Below are 25,687 nucleotides of genomic sequence, written 5' to 3' on the forward strand. Positions count from 1 at the left end.
AAACCCCTCTGAATTCAGTTGAAATAGCCAAAACAGAGTATACAGACTGTCCAGTCAGTAAGGGTGATGGGAAGTAACAGGAGGTGAAAGAGAAAGGACAGCGGTAGCTTTTCTTGCCCGTCTTGCTTTTGTTTATAACTTCTAAGGTTCATCACAGGGGTAGAGACACAATCTCTGAGCAGTCAAAGGTTAAAAGACACTGAGGGGCTTTTGCCCTGCAAGAATGTGGAAGAAAAAAGAGAAGGACCTTTAAACAGAGGCCCGTGACTGACAGAGAAACAGACTGAGTTTAATATCCTCCATTGATTTATGTGGCAATGGTAGACGACGACAAGAATGTGATCTGTCCTCCGACACAGCAACAATCATGAACCCATATGTGAATAACTTATAAAGTAAATAACATTGACATACAGTGAGCTAGAGTAAACCAGTGGCATTTTTCTTTAATGTAATGTCTATTTACACTAAGTGCAATGTTGGCAAAGGCTGTTTACACTAACTCCACCCATTAACGTATGGATGAGCTAGTCAACAGTACAAAATATGCCTGTTAAACAACAGTTCCATTGGCATAGGTGGTAAATTGCGTAGCAATGACTTTCTGATCGACCCGAGTTTAACATTAATTTGATTGGCAAATATGTAGCTAATGAGACTGTACAAATTCTAAAAACTGAAATTTGCACAAATTTAGTGAAGTTTTTTTAATTTGCTAAAAAAAACGGTTGTAGGCTGAAAGTTTTTTTAAGTAAATAAACAGAATTTTCCACCTACTTTAAAATAGTGCTAAACTTTATTACGAAATTAACAACAATGGAAAATGTTTTAGAATTATTAAATAAACCAAACTAAAAGAAATATAAAAAATGCAGACATGCCCAAACTGAACTGGAAATTAACACTCCAAATAACATTAATAAAACTAATAAAAAAGAAAGAATGTTCCAAATTTAAAATTCTAAAAATTTAACAGATGAAAATCAAATCTTCTTTCAAATCTTCAAATTTTCATTTTCACTTAAATATAGCACTTGACTATTTCAGTTGATTTTTGATGATAACCAAAAATTCCAAAAAGAACTGTTAGCAATTAATCCTACTTGATCTCATGACAAAAACATACCTGTGGGAACTTTTTCGCAAGATGCGAAATACATACCAGTTTCCAACAGAAAACTAGAGTCAGTAAAACAGCGAGCACTTGTAATCGTTTCTGTACACAGGTATGATTACAGCTCTCATTACACTTTCCAGACATAACAAGCTTGCTCGGTAGCTCAACCGGCACTTTGGACTTAGGATTCGGAATCTTTGTTACGAATCCTGTGATAATCATGACTCGAAAAACAATCGAAAAACAAGTTAAAACGGCATGCTTGTGATTGCGTTTTTACGTCACATTTGTTTTTGTTCATACTATCGGGTAGGTTCGGGTGTAGTGCAGATAGCACGTTATTATAAATCGTCACGGAGCATTAGAGCTGTATGTATAGATATGTATTTATATCTATGGTTATAGTGCCACTCAGCAGACATTTTAAAGAAGAAGTTCACTTTCAGAACAAAAAATTACAGATAATGTACTCACCCCCTTGTCATCCAAGATATTCATGTCTTTCCTTCTTCAGTCATTGTTTGAGGAAGACATTTCAGGATTTTTCTCCATATAATGGACTTCTATGGTGCCCCGAGTTTGAACTTCCAAAATGCAGTTTAAATCTGGCTTCAGATGATCCCAAATGCGGTTGTAAATGATCCCAGCCGAGGAAGAAGGGTCTTACCTAGCGACATATATCACAACTATGCTCGCAGTGACCCGAGTTCGATTCCCGTCTCGAGGTCCTTTTCCAGTCCTGCTCCCCTCTCTCTGTCCAGTACTTTCCCGTCATCTCTCTACTGTCCTGTCCATTAAAATCACAAAAGCCCCACAAAAGTATTTAAATTGTATTTTTTAATGAAAATACCTGATCGTTTCGCTAGATAAGACCCTTTTTCCTCAGCTGGGATCATTTACAACCACACGTTTGAAGCTGCATTTAAACTGCGTTTTGGAAGTTCAAACTTGTGGCACCATAGAAGTCCATTATATGGAGAAAAAAAAATTTTCCTCAAAAAACATAATTTCTTTAAGACTGAAGAAATTAAGTCATGAACATCTTGGATGCCAAGGGGTTGAGTACATTTTCTGTAAATCAGAACTGCGGCAAGTCGAGACACGGACAAAACCAATATCACATAAAACGTACTATGTGTACGTTCATCTGTTCTGGAGACAAAACCGAACACTCTTTTAGCACCACTTAGTGGACATTTCACATCAAATGTGTCACGAAACATACATGGTGGTACGTATTTCGCATATTGCGAAAGCGTTTCCAAAGGTATGTTTTCGTCATGAGATCAGGTTGAATTAATCGCAGTTAATCTGCAAAATCAATATTTTTGCTATATATATTGTCATTATTGTATACACAGCGAGACCAAAGACTAATCTTCAGCTAAGACTAGACAATAAAGTTGAACTAAATTAATCTAAATTATCCATTAAGTCTGTAAATGCTGCAAGGCCATTAATATGAAATAGTGCAGTCTAATATCCTTGTGGTTCTGACATCACAACCACAAACCTTGTGAATGAACTGTTTAAACTTTTACATTTTCTGAAGGAAATATGAAAATATGCCTGCGTGAAACTCATTGTGGAAGATTGCAGGGTGTTGCTAAGGTGTTCTGAGTAGGTTTTAGTATGTTGCCAAGCAGTTGCCAAGGGATTCCGAGTGATTGTTAGGGTGTTTTTAGGTAGTTTATTAGTCAGAAGAGCACACATTCAAGTCCATGTATGATTTGGGTCTCTGCTTCAAATTGAAGTCTATGGAATCTTTTATTCTTTTTATTGCTAGTCCAAGAAGTCAGATCTCTTTGAAAAGTAATAGCTCAGGTTCTCCTCAACAATCCTGCAGTTATTCATGTCTGTTTGATAAACGGTGCAGAGCGAGTTACGCATTAAAATGTAATACTCTTGTATTTTAAAAGAGCAAGGAAAATCCTGTTTTCTCTAATACGGCCCCTTTGAAATCTCTGAGCATTAACACAGGCTCAGCAGCAGTTTAGATTTTAAACAGCGTAAATTTAATAAGGCAATGCGATTTTGAAACAATAAGGATCGTGTATGCTTTTTGCACGCTTAATTAGTTTGATGCCTAAAAGAGCCACGAGCATATGCGGATGAATCCCAGCAGAGAGAAAGAAAGAGAGAGAAAGGGGGAAAAAAGCATTTCCACGGCAGTTCAGCTGCTCGTATCTCTCTTTTCATCCCGGTGTGTAATGTTTATACATCCACTAACCCGCTGTGTCAGCCTAACAGGAATGTGTGCAGTGTGTGTGGGACGGTGTGTTGATGTACGGGGGTGTGAATGGTTTCCCCTTTCTTAAAAGCACAGACAAAAGGAAGAACGCTGTTTACAAAGCTTACAGTAATACAGCTCTCGGAGACGCTCATTCATTGATCTCTTGATACCACTTCTCTCTCCCTCTCTTTCCCTCGCTCTGTCTTTCTGTGCACACGCACGGAAACACAAAAAAGCTAATCCAGATCTACTGACAACAGCTCTTTTGTTCTGTATTATCAGAGAGAAAAGAATCCCTCTCTTTTAGTGAACGACAGGATGAGCCGCTGATGGAAGCGATGCAGTCATGCAGAGGTCACTGGCGCACACAAACTCTCATAAAAATAACTGATTGTAGGCACTGGAAACACACCGGCTGAACGAGCCAGTCATGCCAGCATCATGGCGACAGATAAGACTGCATTTCTGCAGCTCAACAGGTAAAGCAAGATGCGACAAATGCCAAGGTCATGAGTTTGATGAGTTTGCGTTGGCACATTTGCATTTAGAATCGTAAACGGATTAGAATTGATAAGCCGGTTATGTCTAAAATTGTGAAAACATTTTTAACTGCACCATAGTACTTTTTAAAACTGTTTTGGTTAGTTCATAAATATTTAGTAAACATTTTTGTGCATATATAAATTGATCTCACAAAAGTTGCATGGTGAGAAACTACAGTATGTTGCAATGTAACATATTAACATATTTATCTATATGTTAGGTCATTTTCTATTTTCCTTTAGTCTAATATGTGAGCATTGCAAATATATATGTATATATATAATATGTGTGTGTTTGAAAGTTGCTTTAGTATTTAGTATTTCTATTAAAACGATATAAAACATGCAAAACAATGGACCAAATCTTTATGTAATTTTGCAATGTAAATTTTTTTTTTTCAAAGTTATAAATAAAACAGACTATTGGAGTACATTTTACCAAAAGAAAAATACAATTTAAGTCATTCTATCTCAGTATTTCCAGTTTAATTCAAATTATTACTTGCCAGTTCTGTGAAATATTAGCCATTTCTGAGTGAAAATTGTTTCAAAATAAATATAACACTAATATTTTTGTTTCCTTTCCAGTATTATCCATAACTATATGTGAAAAATAAAATAAAAAATCCACCAAAATTATGTAATCAATTAAAGAATGACATATATTGATATCTATTCTATTTACTTATCATATATTTAATCATTTTAAATTAAAGGACACTACGTTATGCATTTTTAATCATATATAATGTTTCTCACAAAAGTTGCATATATATATATATATATATATATATATATATATATATATATTATTAAAATAAAACATGCAAAACAATGGAACAAATATTTACATAATTATGCAATGTAAATGTTTTTTCGATGCAATGTAAATGTTTTTATACACAATGTTAAACTACAATGTAAAATGTTACAATGTAACATATTTAGTATTTAGTTAACATTTTTTATCTATATTTTAGATCATTTTCTGTTTTATTTAAGAAAAAAATACATTTAAATGAGCAAAATATGAGCATCCTATCAATTCTGATCACAAAACAAGAGTGTATTTTTAGAAAATGCAATTTAGTCTTAATGTGATCACTGCAAATGTGAATAATAATAATAATAATTAATAATAATAATAATAATAACCATTATGTCTGAAAGTTGCTTATCTCTATAAAAACATCATAAAACATGCAAAACAATTGACAAAATCTTAAAGTAATTTTGCAATGTAAAAAAATATATATATTTTTCAAAGTTGTAAATAAAGTATATTATTATTGTACTTTTTTTTTTAAATTGTACAATTTCGGTCTTTCTACTTTCTATTTCAAGTTTAAAATTAAAATTATTACTTGCCAATTCCGTGAAATATTAGCAATTTCTAAGTGAAAATTGTTTTAAAGTAACACCATCATTTTTATTGTTTTTTTCCAGTGCTGTCTATATGTGAAAAAATGATGTCCTCATTTAAAGAATGGCCCTAAGCATTTTGTTTTTTTTTTTTGTGATACATAATGTTTCATTCATATGTAGTCTTGTTTGTGAAGACGAATTTCCACAGTAGTGGCAAATAAAGTATTATCTACTCTAATCTAATCTGATTAAACATGTTCGCTCACATACATACAGCAAGGCTATTGTATGAGATCTTGATGATATTTGCTGTATCATTGTGAACACAAAATGACTATTTATTGATGTGTTTACTCTAGAGTGTAGGTGAAAATATTACATTTTATCAAAGACGAGCTATGCATAAAACATATATCAGACCACACCCAAGAGTCTGTTACTATGGAAACCTGTTCTCAATCAATACTCTGTCATCGACTATGATTGGTGGCAGATGGAGGACAAGGGAGGATTCCCCCAGAGATCAAAGACATATTACTAAAGCTCAGGCACACACACACTAACACACAGTTCAACAACTATTCATTTTTTCAATCACACACACACACACACACACACACACACACACACACACATACAAAAAGAGAGGGTAGTACTGCTATTTACTGCCTTGATAGATATCAAACAGCTGTCATAGGCGTTGACCATAGGTCTTGCTGCAGTTCCTCTTTACATCCATAAATGTTCACTAACTGTAACTGCTAGGGTGAATCTCTCAAAAACATGTCACATAATTGGTTCACATTTCAACCTAAAATAAAAAGGAAAAAATATCTTATATAAAATAAATAAAATAAGTATATTTGTTTAGTTTTACAATCATTAAGAGCATGTTTAGGACCATTAAAAATATGTTAGTCATTTCCTGGTTGATTTCCCTGATAAGCATAAACACTGTGGGTCTGTGAAACTTTCAAAACACTGAATCTGTTTTTGATTGTTCAGGAAATTACACACCTTAAACATTGCTTTCCATCACATTAAAGCTCATGAATGCATGTATTGTATTTAAAAAGGGTTATTTTATTTTATTCACTCTGAAGGAATTACTTAATTGTCCTGTAAATAAAAAAAATTAAAATATTAAAATATTATTAAAAAAAAATAATAATAAATAAAATAAAATAAAATAAAATAAAATAAAATAAAATAAAATAAAATAAACACCTTAAAGAGACCAAGAATATCACTTGACTGAATGCATGTATTGAATTAAAAAGGCTGTCATTTTTATAACAAATATTATTATATTATAGCAAATATAAAAATATTTTATCATAGCAAATTTATTTTATTTTATTTTATTTTATTCACTCTGACAGAGTTACTTAATTGTCTTAAATAATGTAAATAATGTTGAAAAAAAAAAAAAACTTGAAAAAAACACCTTAAAGATACCAAGAATATCACTTGACTGAATGCATGTATTGTATTAAAAAAAGGGGGTGTCATTTTATAACCAATATTATTATATTATAGCAATTTTTATTTTATTTTGTTTTATTTTATTTTATTTTATTTTATTTTATTTTATTTTATTTTATTCACTCTGATGGAGTTATTTAATTGTATTGTATATAAGGTTGTAAAAAAAAAAAAAAAAAAAAACACTTTGAAAAAACATCTTAAAGATGCCAAGAATATTACTGGACTCATGTATTGTATGCATGTATTGTATTAAAAAAATGGTGTCATTTTATTATATTATAGCAAATGTAATTTTATAATGGCAATTTTATTTTATTTTATTATTATTTTTTTATTCCCTCTCTGTGGGAGTTACTTGTCTTAATTGTCAATAATGTCGCAAAAAATAAATAAATAAATAAATAAAAAACACCTTAAAGATACCAAGAATATCACTTGACTTTTTTGTTGTTGTAGCAAATATTGTTTTATTATAGAAATTTTTATTTTATTTTATTCATTTATTTTTTTAAATCATAAAAATGTAAAAATAAAATAAATCACAACAATCCAAAAAATATAACACTTACTAAAAATATTAAATAATTAATTTGTTTACCTGCATACCATTTGACCATTAACCAACATGCAGATGTGTTACTTAATTATTAACTTATTACCTTAAAATCTCAGGGTGGAATTCAAGTAAATATACTAGGTGAAAGAGAATTGGCTGACAAAAAAAAATGGTTAGGAATCCATGCATTACATGTAAAGTACTTAATTTTTGTAATCTGATTCCATAACCAGATTACATGTAATCAGTTACTACCCAGCACTATTACCAACCTATATACAAAACAATATCTCCTTGCACTATAGTAGATAATCCAAAAATATTTAGAGTTATATTTACATTTTAAAATAATAATCAACCTGCTTTGTTGCACGATACACCTGAACTGACTCGCTTCGATAAGACAAAGCATCTGTTTCTGTTCTTTTTCTACTATGATGTCATAGTGCTCAGGTCTGGAGGGAATCCCTCCCTTTATTGATTGGTCAAGGTTGTCGTCTTTACTTTCTTTCTTTTCATTTGAGCTAAGTATTGAATTTATGTAGTCCTTTGCCTCTTTTCCCCGCTACTATCAAGTATGATAATAAGGATAGACAGGCAGCACACACATAAACAAACGCTCACACACACACACGCAAGCTTAATCACACCTTCACACACCCATTTATACACACATACACAATGACATCTATTGACTTTCTTCTGAGAAATACAATAGCTCCATCTTTCTCTGGCTGGTTTTGTGTAGACCACAGACGAGCTAATTACAGTCTCTCATTTTCAATTGAGTGAGAAGAGCTGGGGAGGAAGGAGATGACAGAGGGAAAAAAAATGCAAAAAAATGGCCAAAACAAAAAATAACAAAGACAAAGGGAGAGATCACAGTAGACAATCTGAGACTTATATATTTATGTATATATCTATATATCTATATCTATATCTATATCTATATATATATATATATGCATTTAAATGACAGTAAATGCATTATGAAGGCTAGAAGCAGAGGAGGAAATGGACAGAGCGAGAGAGACAGAAAGAGAGGCACAGTTTATCTGCTGCTCTGTTTCTTCACCACACAAAGACTTCATTCATTCTCTTTCTAAAAAGAATCAGAGAAGCAAACAGAAAACATAAATGCTGATTTCTATTCATAGAGTGAAAGAGGAAAGGGGGCACAACAACTGGTGGCTTAAAGCATTTTTTTCTTAATGCTTGAGTAAATATAGAAATGTCTTTAAAAGACCAAATAACCATGAGAATATAGTTCATAAGTGTTATTTATTTACTTTTATAACACACTTATGATCCGTTCTAAAATAGTGAACTGTGTAAACATATGTTGGAACTTTATATTTCATTCCATTCTCAGTGTAAGGGTTTTCTTCAGGGTTTTGCAGCTTGTTTTATCATTTTGCCAGGTGAAAAATTACACATCCGATTGTCGGAAGGAATATTACTTCCAATTTAAGCTAGTTAGTCACACTACAGATATGAATTAAAGCTATATACAGTGAGTTACACACCAAAGTTTAATACTCACAGTTTGTTTAATTCACAAAAGTATGAGAAATAGTAAACGCTTATAGTATGTTAGCAAGCGTCACTAATGACCACGATTCTGCATTGACTGCTTGCCAGTTTCGGCCTCTACCTCATGAATACTTCTCCTTCTTTCTCTTCCACTCTTCCTGTCGTTCTTTTCCTCTCTGCCTCCTGCATATTAAAACATTTACTTATTCAGTTCTCTCTACTTTCCTCCCTCTCTGTCCTTTTTAGATAGAGGACATATTTGCAAGCCAATAAACAATCCTGTGTGTGTGTATGTGTGTCGGGAAAGTGTCAAGTCAGCACAGTCAGGGATGACACCTTGTGATCGGTCAGAGAGACGCGAGCAGCATTCTCAGAGGTGCTACAGGGCGAGAATGGAAAAACTGGGGGAATGAGTTATACTACATTAGAGAGGAGTCAAATAAAGCAATAAACCATGAAACGCATGCCTTACAGTGATTTTAACACAGCCAAAGGGTTTTCTAACACGTCAACAAAAAGTAAATGAACACAACTTTCTGCAATAACATGTAATTGCTGTTGTGTGCACACTACACGACAGATCAGTGACAGTCGTGAAACTCCGTCTAGTCTACAAACTGTTTCACAACCAAAACACAGGTGAGATTATTCACCTTGATGTTGTTTCAAACCAGTAAGACCTTTCGTTCATCTTTGAAGCACAAATTAAGTTATTTTTGATGAAATCAAAGAGCTTTCTGACCCTGCATAAACAGCAACGCAACTGACATGTTCACAGCCCAGAAAGGTAGTAAGGACATCATTTAATTAGTCCAAGTGACATCAGTGGTTCATCTGTAATGTTGTGAAGGCTCCTTTAAGACAGGGCTTTTATTCTGACATCGTATGAGCAGTCTCGTTCAGTGTTGCTAAGTCCGCGGGAATTGGGCTACATTAACACTGTTGCCGCGGGTTGTTTTTCATGTCCGCGGGTTGAAGCGACTCTGATAACGTAATATTTAGACCCTGGAATGCTAATATTACCAGGGGAATCCTGCCAAAAAACGCGTATTTTTCCCCCCGAAACGTGATTTTTAAAGGAGAAGTCCACTTCCAGAACAACAATTTACAAATAATTTACTCACCCCCTTGTCATCATAGATGTTCATGTCTTTCTGTCTTCAGTCGTAAAGAAATTATGTTTTTTGAGGAAAGCATTTCAGGATTTTTCTGCATATAATGGACTTCATTGGTGCCCCGAATTTGAACTTCCAAAATGTAGTTTAAATGCAGCTTCAAAGGGCTCTAAATGATCCCAGCCGAGGAAGAAGGGTCTTATCTAGCGAAACGATTGATCATTGTTTTCGAAAAATAAAAATTTGTATACTTTTTAAGCACAAAAGCTTGTGTAGCACAGGCTCTGGGATGCACGCTCTTGAACGATTCGCTCATTTTGAACGAATCTTTAATGTGACTCGGGAAGAGCAAGTCGTTCGAGTTAGTTCACCTGTTTCGAGTCTTCTGGTTTTTCGAGTCGTTCGTTCATCTTATGGGGCTGTCACGTGATGCTAATTCAGCTAAAATGAACGAAATGATTTGTTCATTTTGCTGAACGAGACTCAAAGGTCCGAGTCGGTAAAATGATCCTAACTTCCCATCACTACTACGAATCACGTCTTCGAATCACCACAAGTTCATCGTCTGTGTACTCCGGCTCAAAAAGATGTCAAAAAACCCCATGTTATTTTCTCCTACAACTTCAGAATCATCTGACATCGTTGTACCTTTTTGTTTGTAAACAGCGTTTGACTTACTTGCACTTTCTTAGTCTTTGTGCGTTCGCTTTTTAAACAATGGGTCTGTAGTTCCGCTTACACGTAACCTTCCGACGTTATTCAATAGTACCTGGACGCACATCCCAGAGCCTGTGTTACATGAGCTTTTGTGCTTAAAAAGTAAACAATTTTTTATTTTCCGAAAAAAAAATGACCAATCATTTCACTAGATAAGACCCTTCTCTCGGCTGGTATCGTTTAGAGCCCTTTGAAGCTGCATTTAAACTACATTTTGGAAGTTCAAAATCGGGGCACCAATGAAGTCCATTATATGGAGAAAAATCTTGAAATGCTTTCCTCAAAAAACATAATTTGAGGAAATAGCCCACACAGCTTCCCTTATATTGTAAGTTGTCTGAAGATTTGTGCAAAAAAGCCGCCAAAATTGAAACAACTATTGACTAAAATATTTGATATTCGCCCTAGATCTTGGAGTGTTGACATGAAAATTAGCAATGTCTGATTTGTGAATGAATCATTCTTTTGAGTCAGATCTTTTCAATTAATCAACTGATTTATAAAAACAAAAGCAAAAAATACATTTTACTATATATATATATATATATATTTAAACTTACAAACACATGAAAAAAACTACCTGATCTCATGACAAAAACGTACTTGTGGGAACTTTTTTGCAAGATGCAAAATACATAACAATAAGTGCATATCACTGCAGTTTCCAACAGAAAATAACACTAGAGGTGGTAAAACAGTGAGCACTTGCAATAGTTTTAATACACAGTTATGATTACAGCTCCATGTGTTTCACTTTCCAGACATAACAAGCTTGCTCAGTAGCTTAGCAAGCACGGAATTGGACTAAGCAGGCAGAATCCTTGGGTACAAATCCTGTGAAAACATGACTTGTGATGAAAGAGCAAAAACATGAGAGATCAAAAAACAAGCTAATACAGCATGCATTGCAATTGCGCTTTTACGTCACATTTGCTAAAAGGTTGCGTTAGACTTTAACATTAACACTGTGACAGGGTCGTTAAAAATTACGCCATAATCTATTATTACCCGTCATTTTAATTTTCATATTTTAATAACACATTTAACTGCTTTTATTTTAGTTCACATTTTCATTTTTAAACATGAACCTACAGGACGACAGCACAGTATTTAAAAACAACAAAATACGCTAGGGCCTGGGTAAACAAAAAAAAAAATTGATTTCTGAAATTGATTCTCGTTTTAATGAACCAATATTGATTCTTAAATCCCAGTCGATCTTTTGGTCTATGCTGTTTTCAGTTGATTAATGAACAGTACATAGTGCGCCTTCCTTCCAATAAATAACGATAGGCTAGGCTTTGTGTTACTTTTGATATGAAACAAAGTCTCAGATTTCAAATTCTGTCCATTTCATTAGGAAATTCAAGCAATAAATGCAGTTTTGGTGCTCTTTAATGTGATGCAATTGATCGTTGTAGCTTCTGGGTATTCGCTTGTGCGTAATCAAACGCATAGCAAAACATTCGTGACAGTTTCATTTTTGTTCTGGATCCCTGCACTGCTGCCACACTGGAGCGCACTCGCCACCAACTGGATAGGGATGGGAATTACAGTTGGAAGTTACAATAGATCACCCTCAGTGTAATCCGTCAAAGTGATGGACGGCTTTCAGATTTTTCCTTCAACTGAAAATTCAATTTTCAGTTAACGCAACCTCTGCATTCATTTTTGTTCATACTATCAGGTAGGTTTAGGTGTAGTGCAGATGGTACGTTATTTTAAATTGTCACGGAGAATTAGAGTTATAGAGCCACTCAATGGTCATTTCAAGTCATAACTTCGGTGACACGTACAAAACCAGCATCACATGAAATGTTCTATATGTACGTTCATCTGTTTCGGGAAAAAACCTATAACTCTTTTAGTGCCACTTAGTGGACATTTCACATCGAATATGTCACGAAATGTACAAGGCGGTACATATTTCGTATCTTGTGAAAAATTTCCCACAGGCACGTTTTCGTCATTTCGTCATGAAAACGTTTCGTCATACATATAAAAAATACTATAATGCATGTGGCACATGGGCTACCATTACGATACCTTTATAATGCTTTTGCATCCTTTTTGGACGTCTGAAACATAAAGACAAGCGAGAGAAAACAAACATTTTGGTCATATGGGTTAGACATGGAAGTAAATGATCAGATTTTTTTCATTTTTGGTTGAACTGCTGCTTTAAAAGGAAGGCAAAAGAAAAAAAGCAGGCTTTGAAAGATATACTGTCAGGCTCCACTTTGTCATTTTTGTTTTCTTCAAGCCTCTAATGGAGAGGTGAGTAGGAAGAGAGGGCTTATCATGTGTCTAACATCCATCCATAACATCCACACCTCAACAGGAAAAAGCGTGGGGAGGGAGTGTGCTTGTGTGTGTGCGTTTGTCTGCTTGACTGTCTTAAGGGGAAACTGACTATTTTACAGCAGCTTATCTCCTTCACTCAGATAAGAGGGCTCAACAGAAGTCCGGCTGATTTTTTTCAGAGAAACATTATCACAACACATCTATCCATCCGCATGTTACCCGTCTACACGACCACAATGCAAACACCGAGGCATGACACACTCGACAGAAGTCATAAACAGGTCATGATGCTAAGGCTAAAACAAGCGAGGTGGAGGATCCATTCGTCTGAAAACAAGCTGACTCTTGTTGCGTCTAGACAAGAGTCAGGTCATGAAAAAAAGATGCCAGATTCCTCCTGTTTCATTCAGTATCGTAAGCACTTACTGTGCTAACCTGTCACTTAGCACCTCACAATCAGCTAATCGCTTGGCATAACATACAGAACTTCTCTTTGTGGTACAACTGCTAAATAAAGCTCTTGTCTCTCCACAAACAGTAAAAAGCTCTTAGAGCTTTTATTGTCTGTTTGGTTTCACTAACCTATGACCATAAAAGATTGTACCAATCTTTGTAACCAACTGTAACTGAAAACAAAATAAAGAGAAGGGCTTAATTTGACTATTTAGGCCTAGATTTAGAAATATGTGACCCTGGACCAGAAAATCAGTCATAAGGGTCTTTTTTTCTTTATAAAATAAGATTTCCATTGTTGTATAGTTTGTTAGGATAGGATAATATTTGGCTGAGATACAACAATTTGAAAATCTTCAATCTGAGGGTGCAAAAAAAAAAAATTAAATATTGAGAAAATTGCCTTTAAACTTGTCCAAGTTAAGTTCATAGCAATGCATATTACTAATCAAAAATAAGTTTTGATATATTTAGTGGGAAATTTACAAAATATCTTAATGAAACATGATCTTTACTTAATAACCTAATGATTTTTGGCATAAAAGAAAAATTGATAATTTTGACTCATACAGTGTATACAATGTGTGCTACAATAGGCAAACTTAAGTGCTACTTAAGACTGGTTTTGTGGTCCAGGGTCACATAATATGCACAACTAATCAAAAGTTTTTTAACTTTCAAATGGTAGTGTACTGCATGTTTAAGATGTTAATTAGAATATTTTTTTCATGATCAAGACTAAATAAACAAAGCAGTTTCCTATCATTTCTAATCAGGCAACTAATGTTTATTATACAAACCTACCTAATCTAATGATTAAAGGGCTTTATTATCCACATGTTCCTGATATTTACCTGGTCCGTACAATAACTTTCTAAAGAGGAAGTTTGTATTATTTACAGCCTGATTCTTGACAATGAGGCACAAAGCGGTGACGCAGAAGTCGTACCATCCAACATCCGCCTCTGATGTGGACAAATGTAATTAAGTGTTATCAAAATGTCCACTTCACGCTACACATTAACCTCGCTGAGTGCAACTGCACCCCTAGTGCAGCTCATTAGTACTGAATGTACTGAATGACCTCAGCTGAAACACAACTCAATAAGGAATCAAATGAATGACTGCTGCTATCACAGTCGTTCACACTCACTGCTTGAAGCAGCACATAATGCCATGTTTGGCCTGTTTTACACTGCATGTATTTGCAGCGGCACTCATATTAACAGGTTACTGGATTCGCACTGTCACGCGTAAGCAAAGTGCAAAGCTGAAACAGAAAAATGTACGGATGCTTATTTACGGCATGGAATAAAAATATAAATAGTGACTTTTTATCTCATAATTCTGCCGTTTTTTCTCAGAACTAAAGAATTACCAGATATACACTCACAGTTGCAGCTACCTTTTTACATTTTTATTATATATTTATTTATTTATTGTACCTCTCGCATTTGTTCATTATATCTAGCAAGTATATCTGGCAAAATGTTGAGTAAAAAAGGCAGAATTGTAAGATAAGGAGCCACAACTACCCTTTTTTTTAATTCCACAACTTCCATAGAAATGGCTTCACTACAGAGTCAAAAGCTGAATATTACTATGATCCTGGAGGCTATTCTGCATTCATATTATAGCAGACATAGTAGTCATCCACAGCAGCCCCATGTACAGACTAACTATTACATCATGCATTGCTTCATACTGACTCAATCGTGATTCAAAAGCGTCTGAGGCAATGTTTTATTGTGCTTAATGTTTTGGTTTCCAAATTTTAATTAATAAATGGTAATGTTCAGCAAATGACACTGAGCCTTTGTATTCTTGGGATCACATATGGTGAGACATCACTGTTTATACAGAGAAATAAAACCATGAGTGTATGTGTGTGTTCGCCACAATATATGTCACAGGTGAATAAGCAGTTCACTCATGCACAGCAGTGTAAACCATCTGCTAGGAAACACAATCCAGACAACACAAAGGTGAAATGTGACCAATACTAAATTCTTAATACAATTAAATATTATATTGTTTTTGCTGGAATCATTCCACTTTTATTGTATTTTCTTATGAACATCTTAACAGCAGTGCACCAGCAAACATATGGCTTCAAAAGTAGCAGCCGTAAACCAAAAGCCAAACAATGGGTTTCTACATAATTATCCACAAACAAAAAAACTGCTAGTAGATGCACTTCCTTAAAGAGTCATAGCTTTAAATTTCAAAACTTTTTTTTCACCAGAGGCAACAGTTTTGACTTTCACACGCCATAAAAATATTTCCTGCAGACCTCTGAAAGTATCCAAAAGGCGCTTTGAAACCTGATGACAGGCTTTCTTCAAAACACATGACCTAATATGACAATATATCTCCCCTCTATTCAGTTATGGTCCCTGCACAAACGGACCGCAACAAAGAGAAGGATTAAGACATCACGTTCAAAGCGCCAAATTTTAACCTATTGTCTGCTGTGAATAAAGCGCGACCGTAACTTGACACTGTAGAGGTTACATGATCCCAGTGTTTTCACAGCACTGTACAAAACATGCTAAAATATATACAGTCATATAGTTAATCACTTTAAAATTAAACAGAAGCTATTACACAAATTAAATGTTTAAATTCATTACATTATTAGGCTACAGGCAAATATTGTCTTTGTTAGGACTGAAATGCAAACTAATTGGTTTTCTCTCTCACTCTCTCTCTCTGTTCAGAACAAGTCTGTTATTATTGATGTAAGTAATGAAACAACACAGGATGCTCAAAATGTACTTAATGAAAAGCAAGCAGCGAGGTCGGAAAGCGAATAAACAGTTTACTATCTTGACCGATGCATATGCGCTTACATAACCGAGGGAACTGGAAAATTGATCTGTGTCACGTACGTGAGGATCTAGAGGGGATTGAACAGGACAGGCATGCACTGGGGTTCAAAGAATGGCAATTACACTTTGGCCACAAAAAATCCACAAGCTGACGCACAATGTGTATTCACAGAACTAATGGTTCCTGACGGAACTATTCCATCTAATTAGAGCCAGGGTTTTCATTCAGGGGTCTGCGGACCCCTGGGGGTCCCTGAAAGTACTCCAGGGTGTCCGTGGCAAAGATAAGCATGTTGTAATGTATTAATGCTAGCATTTTTTTTTTTTTTTTTTTTTAAATGCTTTAGCAAGAAAATACCTTTTTCATATTAGTAGTTAGACGACCTTATGTTGGTGCTGTATTTTTGGTCTGGATCCTTTAAGTTACTCAAAAATTCATTAAGAAATGACACTTGAAAAAACTCTTCATGTTTTCACTTTGAGTTATAGTCATTTAATACCTTTGGTAGGACTTGAAGTCACATTAAAAGGCTTAATTTTTTTTAGAATTCATTTATTTGTTTGTTTGCAATTAATTGAAGTCATAAGAAAACTATAAATAAAAACAAAATCGTAATGAATCAAACCAAGTTTTTAACACTCTAAAAAAAATTAGGTTGCACAAACTTGAATTTAAGGTGCTTTGTATACCTTTTGACATTTTTGCAGTCATTAAGTCAAAATGTTGTTTTGGAAATGACAAAATTCCATTGCTAAGAACTTTCTTTGAACTTGGGTTTTAAACTAGATTTTAAAAATCTTCCTTTTTTTATCGTATGGGACATTTGCCACTGAGTCAAAACCGGTTCTCCACTTGTTGCTTTCTGTCGACTGCCATTTGAAATGACTTAAGAGCAGCATAACGGGACACTATGTTCCTCCACCCAGCTCTAGTGTAAAATACAGTCTGCATCTGTTTTTTTCACACGTTTCTGCTTTACTGCAGTGCGTGCTGCTTTTAGGAAACAAAATGAGGAATTTCTGTAATACTAAAAAAGTGCTAAAAAATCTTTACTTTAGGAGGCTATATGCAATTCAAAGTTTAATGCAACAATCACCATTTTTTTAACTATACACCGAAAAAAAAGTTTTTGACCAAACGAACCTTGCGTTGGTACAATCGTTGTACAACGCTTCGAAATCCTTTCTGGAGATGAGTTTGCAGCGGTTCACTCCGGGCTGGATGGCACCGAGTCCGCGCAAGACGCGCACCTGCTCCACGGTGCACACCACCGGGTTTATATCCAAACGCTTGAGTTTCGTGTACACGGTGTGCAGTCCGCCAACAAGGTGCTTAAGGAAAAGGTCGAAGACTTGCGGGAGACAAATAAGCTCCTGGCCATCAACATTAAAAGACGCGACTTTCACTCCGTGCACCTCCACGATTTTGCATTCGTTTGTCGCTGCGCCGCTCGGAAGCGTCGCGTTCAGTGAGTTGTTCAGTCGCGGTGAGTCCGCGGGACTCGAGAAGAACGGGTCGGTTCTGAAGAGTTTACCGGACACCGCAGAAGTCCCAGAGTGAACCGGAAGAGTCGCAGGAACGGCCATAGTGGTCAGTACAATTATTATTGTTATTTTTAATATGGTCTTCTACTTTCTCATCAGTCTCCCTTAAATGCCTTCCTCTTTTGAACTGCGTCAACAGAGCAAATACTGGAGGCACCGAGCTGCGCGCCTCTCTTTACCCGTGTGAAAATTCAGATCAACGGAGCGCTTCTCGGTCCGGTTAACTCCGCCTCTCGATGGAAGAATGATGCTCCATTTTGCCAACCACATGTGCTCCAATTTATGGGTAAAGACTTCAGTGGAGGTCGAGAAATTACAGCCCTCCTCCTTTATTGAGCGAGTGTCCACTTTACATCCTAGATCTATCTGTTCATCCATCCGTCAATCTTAAAATTATTCTTAACATTTTTTTTTAAATTTCCCCACACATGCATATTTATTAACAGGCAGTGTTTATTTGAAGTGAGTGCAAATAGCCAACTTTATTGGTAAAGGCTGTTTGCACTGACTCCGCCCACTTTGCTCAGAAAATTTACCACAGCACAAATAGCATAAAACTTATATTTACATTTTGTGTGAATAACTTCTTTCACTATTTGCACTTAGAAAAGTATAAACATAGAGATGCTATTCGTTGCTGTTTACACATGGTCAAAACATTACTATTTACACTAAACAAATTCTACTAGCCTATTTAAAAAGTATATTTTGTCACACCACAGGACCATTTAAGTGCAGTGTTATTTTATCTATCTATCTATCTATCTATCTATCTATCTATCTATCTATCTATCTATCTATCTATCTATCTATCTATCAGTGATATAAAGTACTCCTCTTTATTTCCATAAACCTCTGCCCCCAAAAATACAGTCTTTACAGAAATTTTCACTCACACATGTATCACACTGTGTAATACACTCTAAATTGTTCATGCACGCTAAATTGTGCACAGTAGTTCTATGTCAAGAAAATAAAGCGTGAAATAAGAAGAAGGCAACAGAAGAGTCAGCTTTGTCTTTTATAGGTCGGGCTAAGTCAGGTACTCAAGCGTTTGAATGCCATCTGTTCAGCATCATTGGGAAAACACGCTCACACATCTGGATGTGTCTGTGGAAAGACTTCTGTGCACCCCTCTCCTGGGACTTATGAGGAATCCTTGGAGAAAAATGCCATAAAAATATCCCACACGACCACATTTATGTTCCCATCAGGCATGCCATCTCTTTATTCACATTAATAAGCAGTTATGTAAAGTTTCTTTCAAGGTAATGGTAAATAAAAAATTCTGTCATCATGTACTCACCCTCATGTCATTTCAAACCTGTATGACCTGCTTCTGTAAAACCTTTTTTGTCCAATAAAAGTCAGTGATGTTTGGACTCCAACATTCTTCAAAACATCTTTTCTGAAGGAACAATGTATGCATACAGGTTTGGAATGACATGAAAGTGAGTAAGTGACGAAAGGATAATAATTTTAGGCAAACTATCCCCTTAAACATATTTTCCTTTATTGTCAGAATCTGTAGCAGATTTAATTGTATGTTAATAGAACAAAAGTAGGGCTGTCACTAATGATTATTTGGTAATCGAGCAATCTGGCGATTATTCTGATGATTAATTGAGTAATCGGATAATTATAATTATTATTTTTTGTAGTAATAAAAATAGAACTAAGTAATAGCCTTTAAAATACTTATATACATTTATAATAGCAATGAGGCAATAATAATTAGCTTAAATAAAGTATCAAAAAGCAAGCAATCATATGGTTTTATTGAACAAAACTGTTAAAATGCATAATGTACATTACACGTTATAACCAACGCCTGCAGAGGGCACCAATGGCCTGACGATTGTTTTTACACTTTACTGCACCATCTAATCCTTTTTTAATATTAATTCAACAACATTTAATTAGAATGTCCACTTAATATTTAATATTTGGCTATTTCTTTAGATAAGACCCTTTTTCCTCGGCTGGGATTGTTTACAACCGCATTTGGGATCGTTTGAAGCTGCATTTAAACTGCCTTTTGAAAGTTCAAAATCGGGGCACCAAATCAGTCCATTATATGGAGAAAAATTCTGAAATGTTTTCCTCAAAAAACATAATTTCTTTACGACTGAAGAAAGAAAGACAAACATCTTGGATGACAAGGGGGTGAGTACATTATTTGTGAATCTTTGTTTTAGTGGACTTCTCCTTTAAGGGGTGTTAATCTTATAATAAGATCCCCTTACTACATCACAGGGGGAGCAAAATCCGAGCAGCTCATTTTTTCTCATGCTTGCAGAGAAAACAAAGTTACTGGATTTACTTTTTCATGTTTTCTGGGTTGGTAGATACACCAGGGACCCAGTTATAGCACTTAAACATGGAAAAAGTCAGATTTTCATAATATGTCTCCTTCGACTCAGCATGAGCTTTTGATAAACACAAATGTACAACACCAAATGACTCAGACTGCACAGGTGAAGAGTAGGAAGAAGTTTGTTTGAAGCAGGGTGAGTTATGAAACCATTACAAAACAGTATGCTGGCATAATACTGATTTATTTGCATGATCTAAATGGTTTATCAACATTTATGGACACCTAAAAACTCATTTTGGATATCGAGAAGCACAGTTTCACAGTATGAACTTCAAGAATCATAGACCAAAGTCAATACATGTGGAATAGTGATGAAGTGTCAGGAAGATGTGGATGACCTTAATGACACTTTGACCTGAATTTAAGTTTCAGTGTGAAATGTAATTATGAACAGTACGAATGAGGCTTTCTGGGAAACAAGGCTGGAGTTAATCCATTCAAATCCAATTTAAAGGAGAGAGTGTATAACTAGTCTTAGACTGACATGCTTCTCTTTAAATGGTTAATGGACGGTAAATTAATGGCGTGAGAGCTGTAGAAACACACTGAACACTCAGTCATTTAGCGGCGAAGGAACGATTTAAAAAGTGAGGGGTATTAAAGTAAGGGAATTTATATAACTGCACCCCAAAAAAGCGTTATGCTGAATTCGAAATAACGTGCCACATGCTGTGTAAAACTTTTTATTTTACATTTTCATGACATTACAACAAATAAATAGTACACCTGTAAATTGAAAAAAGGCAAGGTCAGTCGGTCAGAGTTTTGGCTATGCATCAGATCACTTCAAGGGCTCAAGGAATGAGAGAATAAAGAAAGAGTATGGACCATATTTCTACTCCCGTCTCATCCATTTTTTTTCCCTTCTTTCAAACACATGCATTTACAGACAGACAGACACAGAACTGCCACTCAAAAGAGCAGTATAAACATGATATATAAGAAAAGATCAGACGAGTGGCCAAACGTCTTCAGTAAATGGAAAAATAAATCCAGATGCTCTAGAACAAACCCTGCAGGATGGACTACCATGGCCTAGAGGATAAAGCAGCTTGATAATTCTGAAATATACAGTACATACGCGTTAATTATCTGCTATTTATGACCAGGATGTGCATCTGTTGAAAGAATGATTTCCCGACGTTAAGCGTGTCATGAGCTGTCACGTCCAGAAAGAAATGACTGGCACATGTTTGAAAAAACAGTTCAGTCTTAGACACACTCTCCCTTTATTTTCTGCAGCTCTTTGTCACTGTGTGCAAATGAGAACAGATGTGTTGCTTATCTGGCAGATGCTAAAAACACTTACATGAATTTTCCTCTTGGTTAAATGAGTCTGAGGTGACAGCCGCCTGACGTGACACTGATGAAAGGTGAAGTCTCCTCTAGCTCAATTTTACCGCTGTTATTATATGCCTGAGCTGAATTCAGACAGTGGTTAGGCAGAGTTTAGTACTAATTATTGAACAAAGCTCACCGGACTTTCTCAGAGTCAAAAAATAGCACTATGGCAATAATGATCGCATAAACAGCAATGTCTTTTCCTAATAATATTTGTGCTTGCCTGATTAAATGAGAGTAGAGCAATGTGTCTACATTGCAAATTATTCTGAAGCATTTCCAAGCTTTAACAGTAATTTCTCAAGCAAAAAAAATTAATGAATGAAAATATATATAGGCCTACAGATGTGTGTGTGTGTACAGGACAGTTCATTTTCTGTCATAACACACAAAAATGTGAACCTTTTTCATCTTTAATAGAATCAAATACTTAATTAGTAAGTAACTTGTAAGACAGTAACTAATTTTTTACTGTACAGTGTGTTTTTACTGTACAGAAATAATTTAATATTTTATACATTTATTAAATAATTAAATATTTTATTTGTTTATTATGTTTTATGTTTTATATATTTTTATTAAATGTTAAATATGCTTAAAATAATATTTTGTTTGAATTAATTATACAAAATATTTTTAAATAATTAAATATTTAATAAAAGGAGACTAAGTTTCAGTATTTATCAACTAATCATTATAGATAGATAGATAGATAAAAAGATATAGCCAAGACATTCTATTGTTAGAAAAAAGATTTATATTTTGAATAATTTCTGTTCTTTTTACATTTTTATTTATCAAAAAACCTGAAAAAAGTATCACAGGTTCCAAAAAAATATTTGGCAGCATCATAAATCAGCATATATATATAATTATGCTAATTTATTATTAAAATGATCAATGCTGCAAACAGTTGTGCTGACAAATATTTATCTGGAACCTGTGATGCTTTTTTTTTTTAGGATTCTTTGATGAATAAAAAGTTAAAAAGAACAGCATTTATTCAAAACATAAATCTTTTTTCTAGCAATAGAAAGTCTTTGCTATCACCTTTTTTAATCAATTTAACACATCCTTGCTAAATAAAAATATTAATTTCTTTCAAAAAAGTTTTGAATAGTAGTGTATATTGTTAGAAAAGTTGTGTAAATGCTGTTCTTTTTCACTTTTTATTCAAAGAATCCTGACAAATAAATCACAGGTTCCAAAACAATTCCAACATTGATAATAAATCATCATATTAGAATGATTTCTGAAGGACACTGAATACTGGAGTAATGATGCTGAAAATTCAGCTTTAATCACAGGAATAAATTACATTTTAATGTATATTAAAATAGAAAAACTTTATTTTAAATCACAATAATATTTCACAATATTACTTTTTACTTCTGTATTTTTGATCAAATAAATACAGCCTTGATGAGTATAAGAAACTTCTTTAAAAAACATTAAAAATCCAAAGTAGTGAAAATGCAGCAACTAGTAGCCAGAAATACACTGTAAATTCATACCGAAATGGCTGCACATGAATACATGTGTATGTTTGTCAAATTTTATCTTTCGTCTCGCTCGTCTGCTCCATTGTTTATTTCCTTTGATGGAGTTAGTACAGATAGTAAAGACCAAATGACTTTGAGAAGATGGTGCTGGCGGACGAAAGAATCCAGCTTGGAATTTTGCATGATTTACCACTACAAGTGTTTGCTCAGCGTTTCTCCAACTGTGTGTTTTGCACAGTTGAAATGAGTGGGATAAAACCACGACATTATCATGACAATGAAGACAGGCAGAAGTCAAGCAAAAAGAAAGAAGAAAAAGAAACAAAAAGATGCAAGAAGTTTTCAAATTACACAGTTAAACAATAAACAAACATAATCTTACAATGAAACAGAATTACAGGAATAACATGAATAGTTCAATAGCTCTACTCACCCTCATGCCATCCATACCATGTTTCTGGTATGATATGATGGATGTAAGATCGATTTGTTTCTTAGAAGCATGCAGATTTTGCTTCACAAGATCTTTAATGGTTTACTGGAGTGGTTTGGATTACTTCTGGATTTTTGTGATGTTTTTATCAGCCGTTTGAACTCTCATACTGACGGCACCCACTCACTTCAGAGGATTCATTAGTGAGCAAGTGATGGAGGAAGAAAGTTTCAGGTAACCGAAAAATGGTTTTAAAATGACCGTTCTTGTCTTACATTGCCTTTAACACGTACTCTATCTTCTGCACCACATGTTGGCCCTTGTTTACTTTCCACCATAATATTTCCACCCCTACACTCTTTTATTTCTCCCTGGTGCAGAAGAGATTCTCTCAGTTATTGTTAGACTTTGTCTGACAGAACATATCATTCCAGCACTGATTCCTCTCGTCCCATCAGTTTTCCTGGCGGAGGAGAGGAGTTTCCTCCGGGCTCCCTGAACACTGGCCACGGCGAGGCTCTAAATCATCGTTGTATCGCTTTTGACTCATCTTTCTGCTTTAAGTTCATTTCGGGGTTTGGAAGGCCAGGTAAGAGCTGGCACCAGGTTTTACAGCTTTCCGTTCACTCTCCATAAAGGCAGAGGGGAAAAAATGCCTGGCCAGGTTTTTTTCCACCAAGTTGTAGATATCACTGCCTTGGTAAAAGATGAGAAAAACACTGAGATCTGACGCTGGAGAAAGTGATACGACGCTATACAGTCTCATCAGAGACAAACATGTTGTTAACCATTGCGGTATGCTGAGTATGTATAGCTGGAGTTATTTGACCAAGTTGTAGCATGTTCTTACTACATGTACTCCATAAGGATCATCAAATTTTGTGATTTATTGTGTTGTTAAGGCCTGCTGAAAGTCTGTTTCAAATTTCAATACTAAGTCTTTGTGCATTGCAAATAATGTTTGCAATGTGTAATTCTTTTTCTCCCAATATGTTTGCAGTTTTAGAATAACATTAAATTTACATTTAAATTAAATACTTAAAATGCATTGTAGCTGGTAAATATTCACTGAAAAAATGTGTAGTACCAAAAACTAAAAGTATAGTACACTCCAATAATAATACAGAAATAAATAAATAAAGATAAAAAATAAATACAATGAGTTACAAACACTAAAGCAAACCTTTTAATTTCTTTTTTTCATTATTGTCAACCCATGTTTTACATATTTAATGCTTTTCTCTTTTTTGTCAATTTGTTTGCTGTTTTAGAATTATATTATTCCATTTGTTATCTTTTTTTTTTTTTTTAATTAAAAAGCTTCGTGACAGACAAATATATTTACTGCAAAAATTTCAGAGCACCAAAAACTAAAATAAGTATACTCCAATAATTTGGAAACATTTGATCAAAATTTGAAAAACATACAGAAATAAATAAAGAAAGATAAAAAATTACACTACAAACACTAAACACTAAAGCAAACCTTTTAATTTCCTTTTTTTTTTTTTTTTATTGTCAGCCCATGTTTTACATATTTAATGCTTTTTTAAATTTGTTGGCCATTTTAGATTAATATTATTCCATTTGTTACCTTTATAATTAAAAAGCTTTGTAGCAGATATGGGAAAATCTGAACTGGTAATAAACAGTGCAAAAAAAATTACATGTTAAAAGAAAAGTGTTAAACCATCCTCTGTCATAAATTGTTTACTTATTTTTCATGTTGGCAAAACTGTGTAAAAGGTTAATTGAATTTGCTTTCAAGTGTCATTCACTCTAAGGATAGCATTAGTATGTGTGAAGGAAACCTGCTGATATAAAATCTCACAAATTTAAGCATTGATTAAACACTAAAAACCTTTTTAGTTACAATCTTCGACAGACCAATGCCATCAGTGCTATCGCCTTAATTAAAAAGGAGCAAAAAGTGCTAGAGGTTTTAATTGTGACTATAAATATCAGTTACTCCTGCATCTAAATCCAAATGAAACTCTAATGCAGTATGTAGAAACGATCTTACTAAACAGAGAACAGGATGTGATTTTGAGCTAAATAAATGTGTGATGCACACAAGCATCTATTTTCAGCATAGTGCAGGCACAGGGCCAAAAATGCTGAAATCCACCCAGATAAGGTGAAGAAATGAAAAAGTCAACTTGAAGGAAAAAGTTGATCCATGAGATAATGGAGAAAACACCTACAGTTTCAGCCGCTTTCATCTGTATTCAACCT

General features: G+C 34.4%; 1 protein-coding gene across 2 annotated transcripts in view; it reads right to left on the bottom strand.

The window, feature by feature from the left end:
• The window catches only part of dachb (dachshund b), a 42,705-nt gene extending 24,452 nt beyond the window's left edge, over nucleotides 1–18,253 (bottom strand). Inside the window, exon 1 of one of the 2 annotated variants that reach the window (XM_051113274.1) lies at nucleotides 17,399–18,253. In XM_051113274.1, coding sequence (XP_050969231.1) covers nucleotides 17,399–17,841 — 443 coding nt within the window. In that variant the 5' untranslated portion in view covers nucleotides 17,842–18,253. The remainder of the gene's footprint in view (nucleotides 1–17,398) is intronic. The other variant, XM_051113283.1, reaches the window with a different exon arrangement.
• Nucleotides 18,254–25,687: the final 7,434 nt, after the last annotated feature.

This window comes from Labeo rohita, chromosome 1 (assembly GCF_022985175.1).
Source record: "Labeo rohita strain BAU-BD-2019 chromosome 1, IGBB_LRoh.1.0, whole genome shotgun sequence".
Taxonomy (NCBI): Eukaryota; Metazoa; Chordata; class Actinopteri; order Cypriniformes; family Cyprinidae; genus Labeo; species Labeo rohita.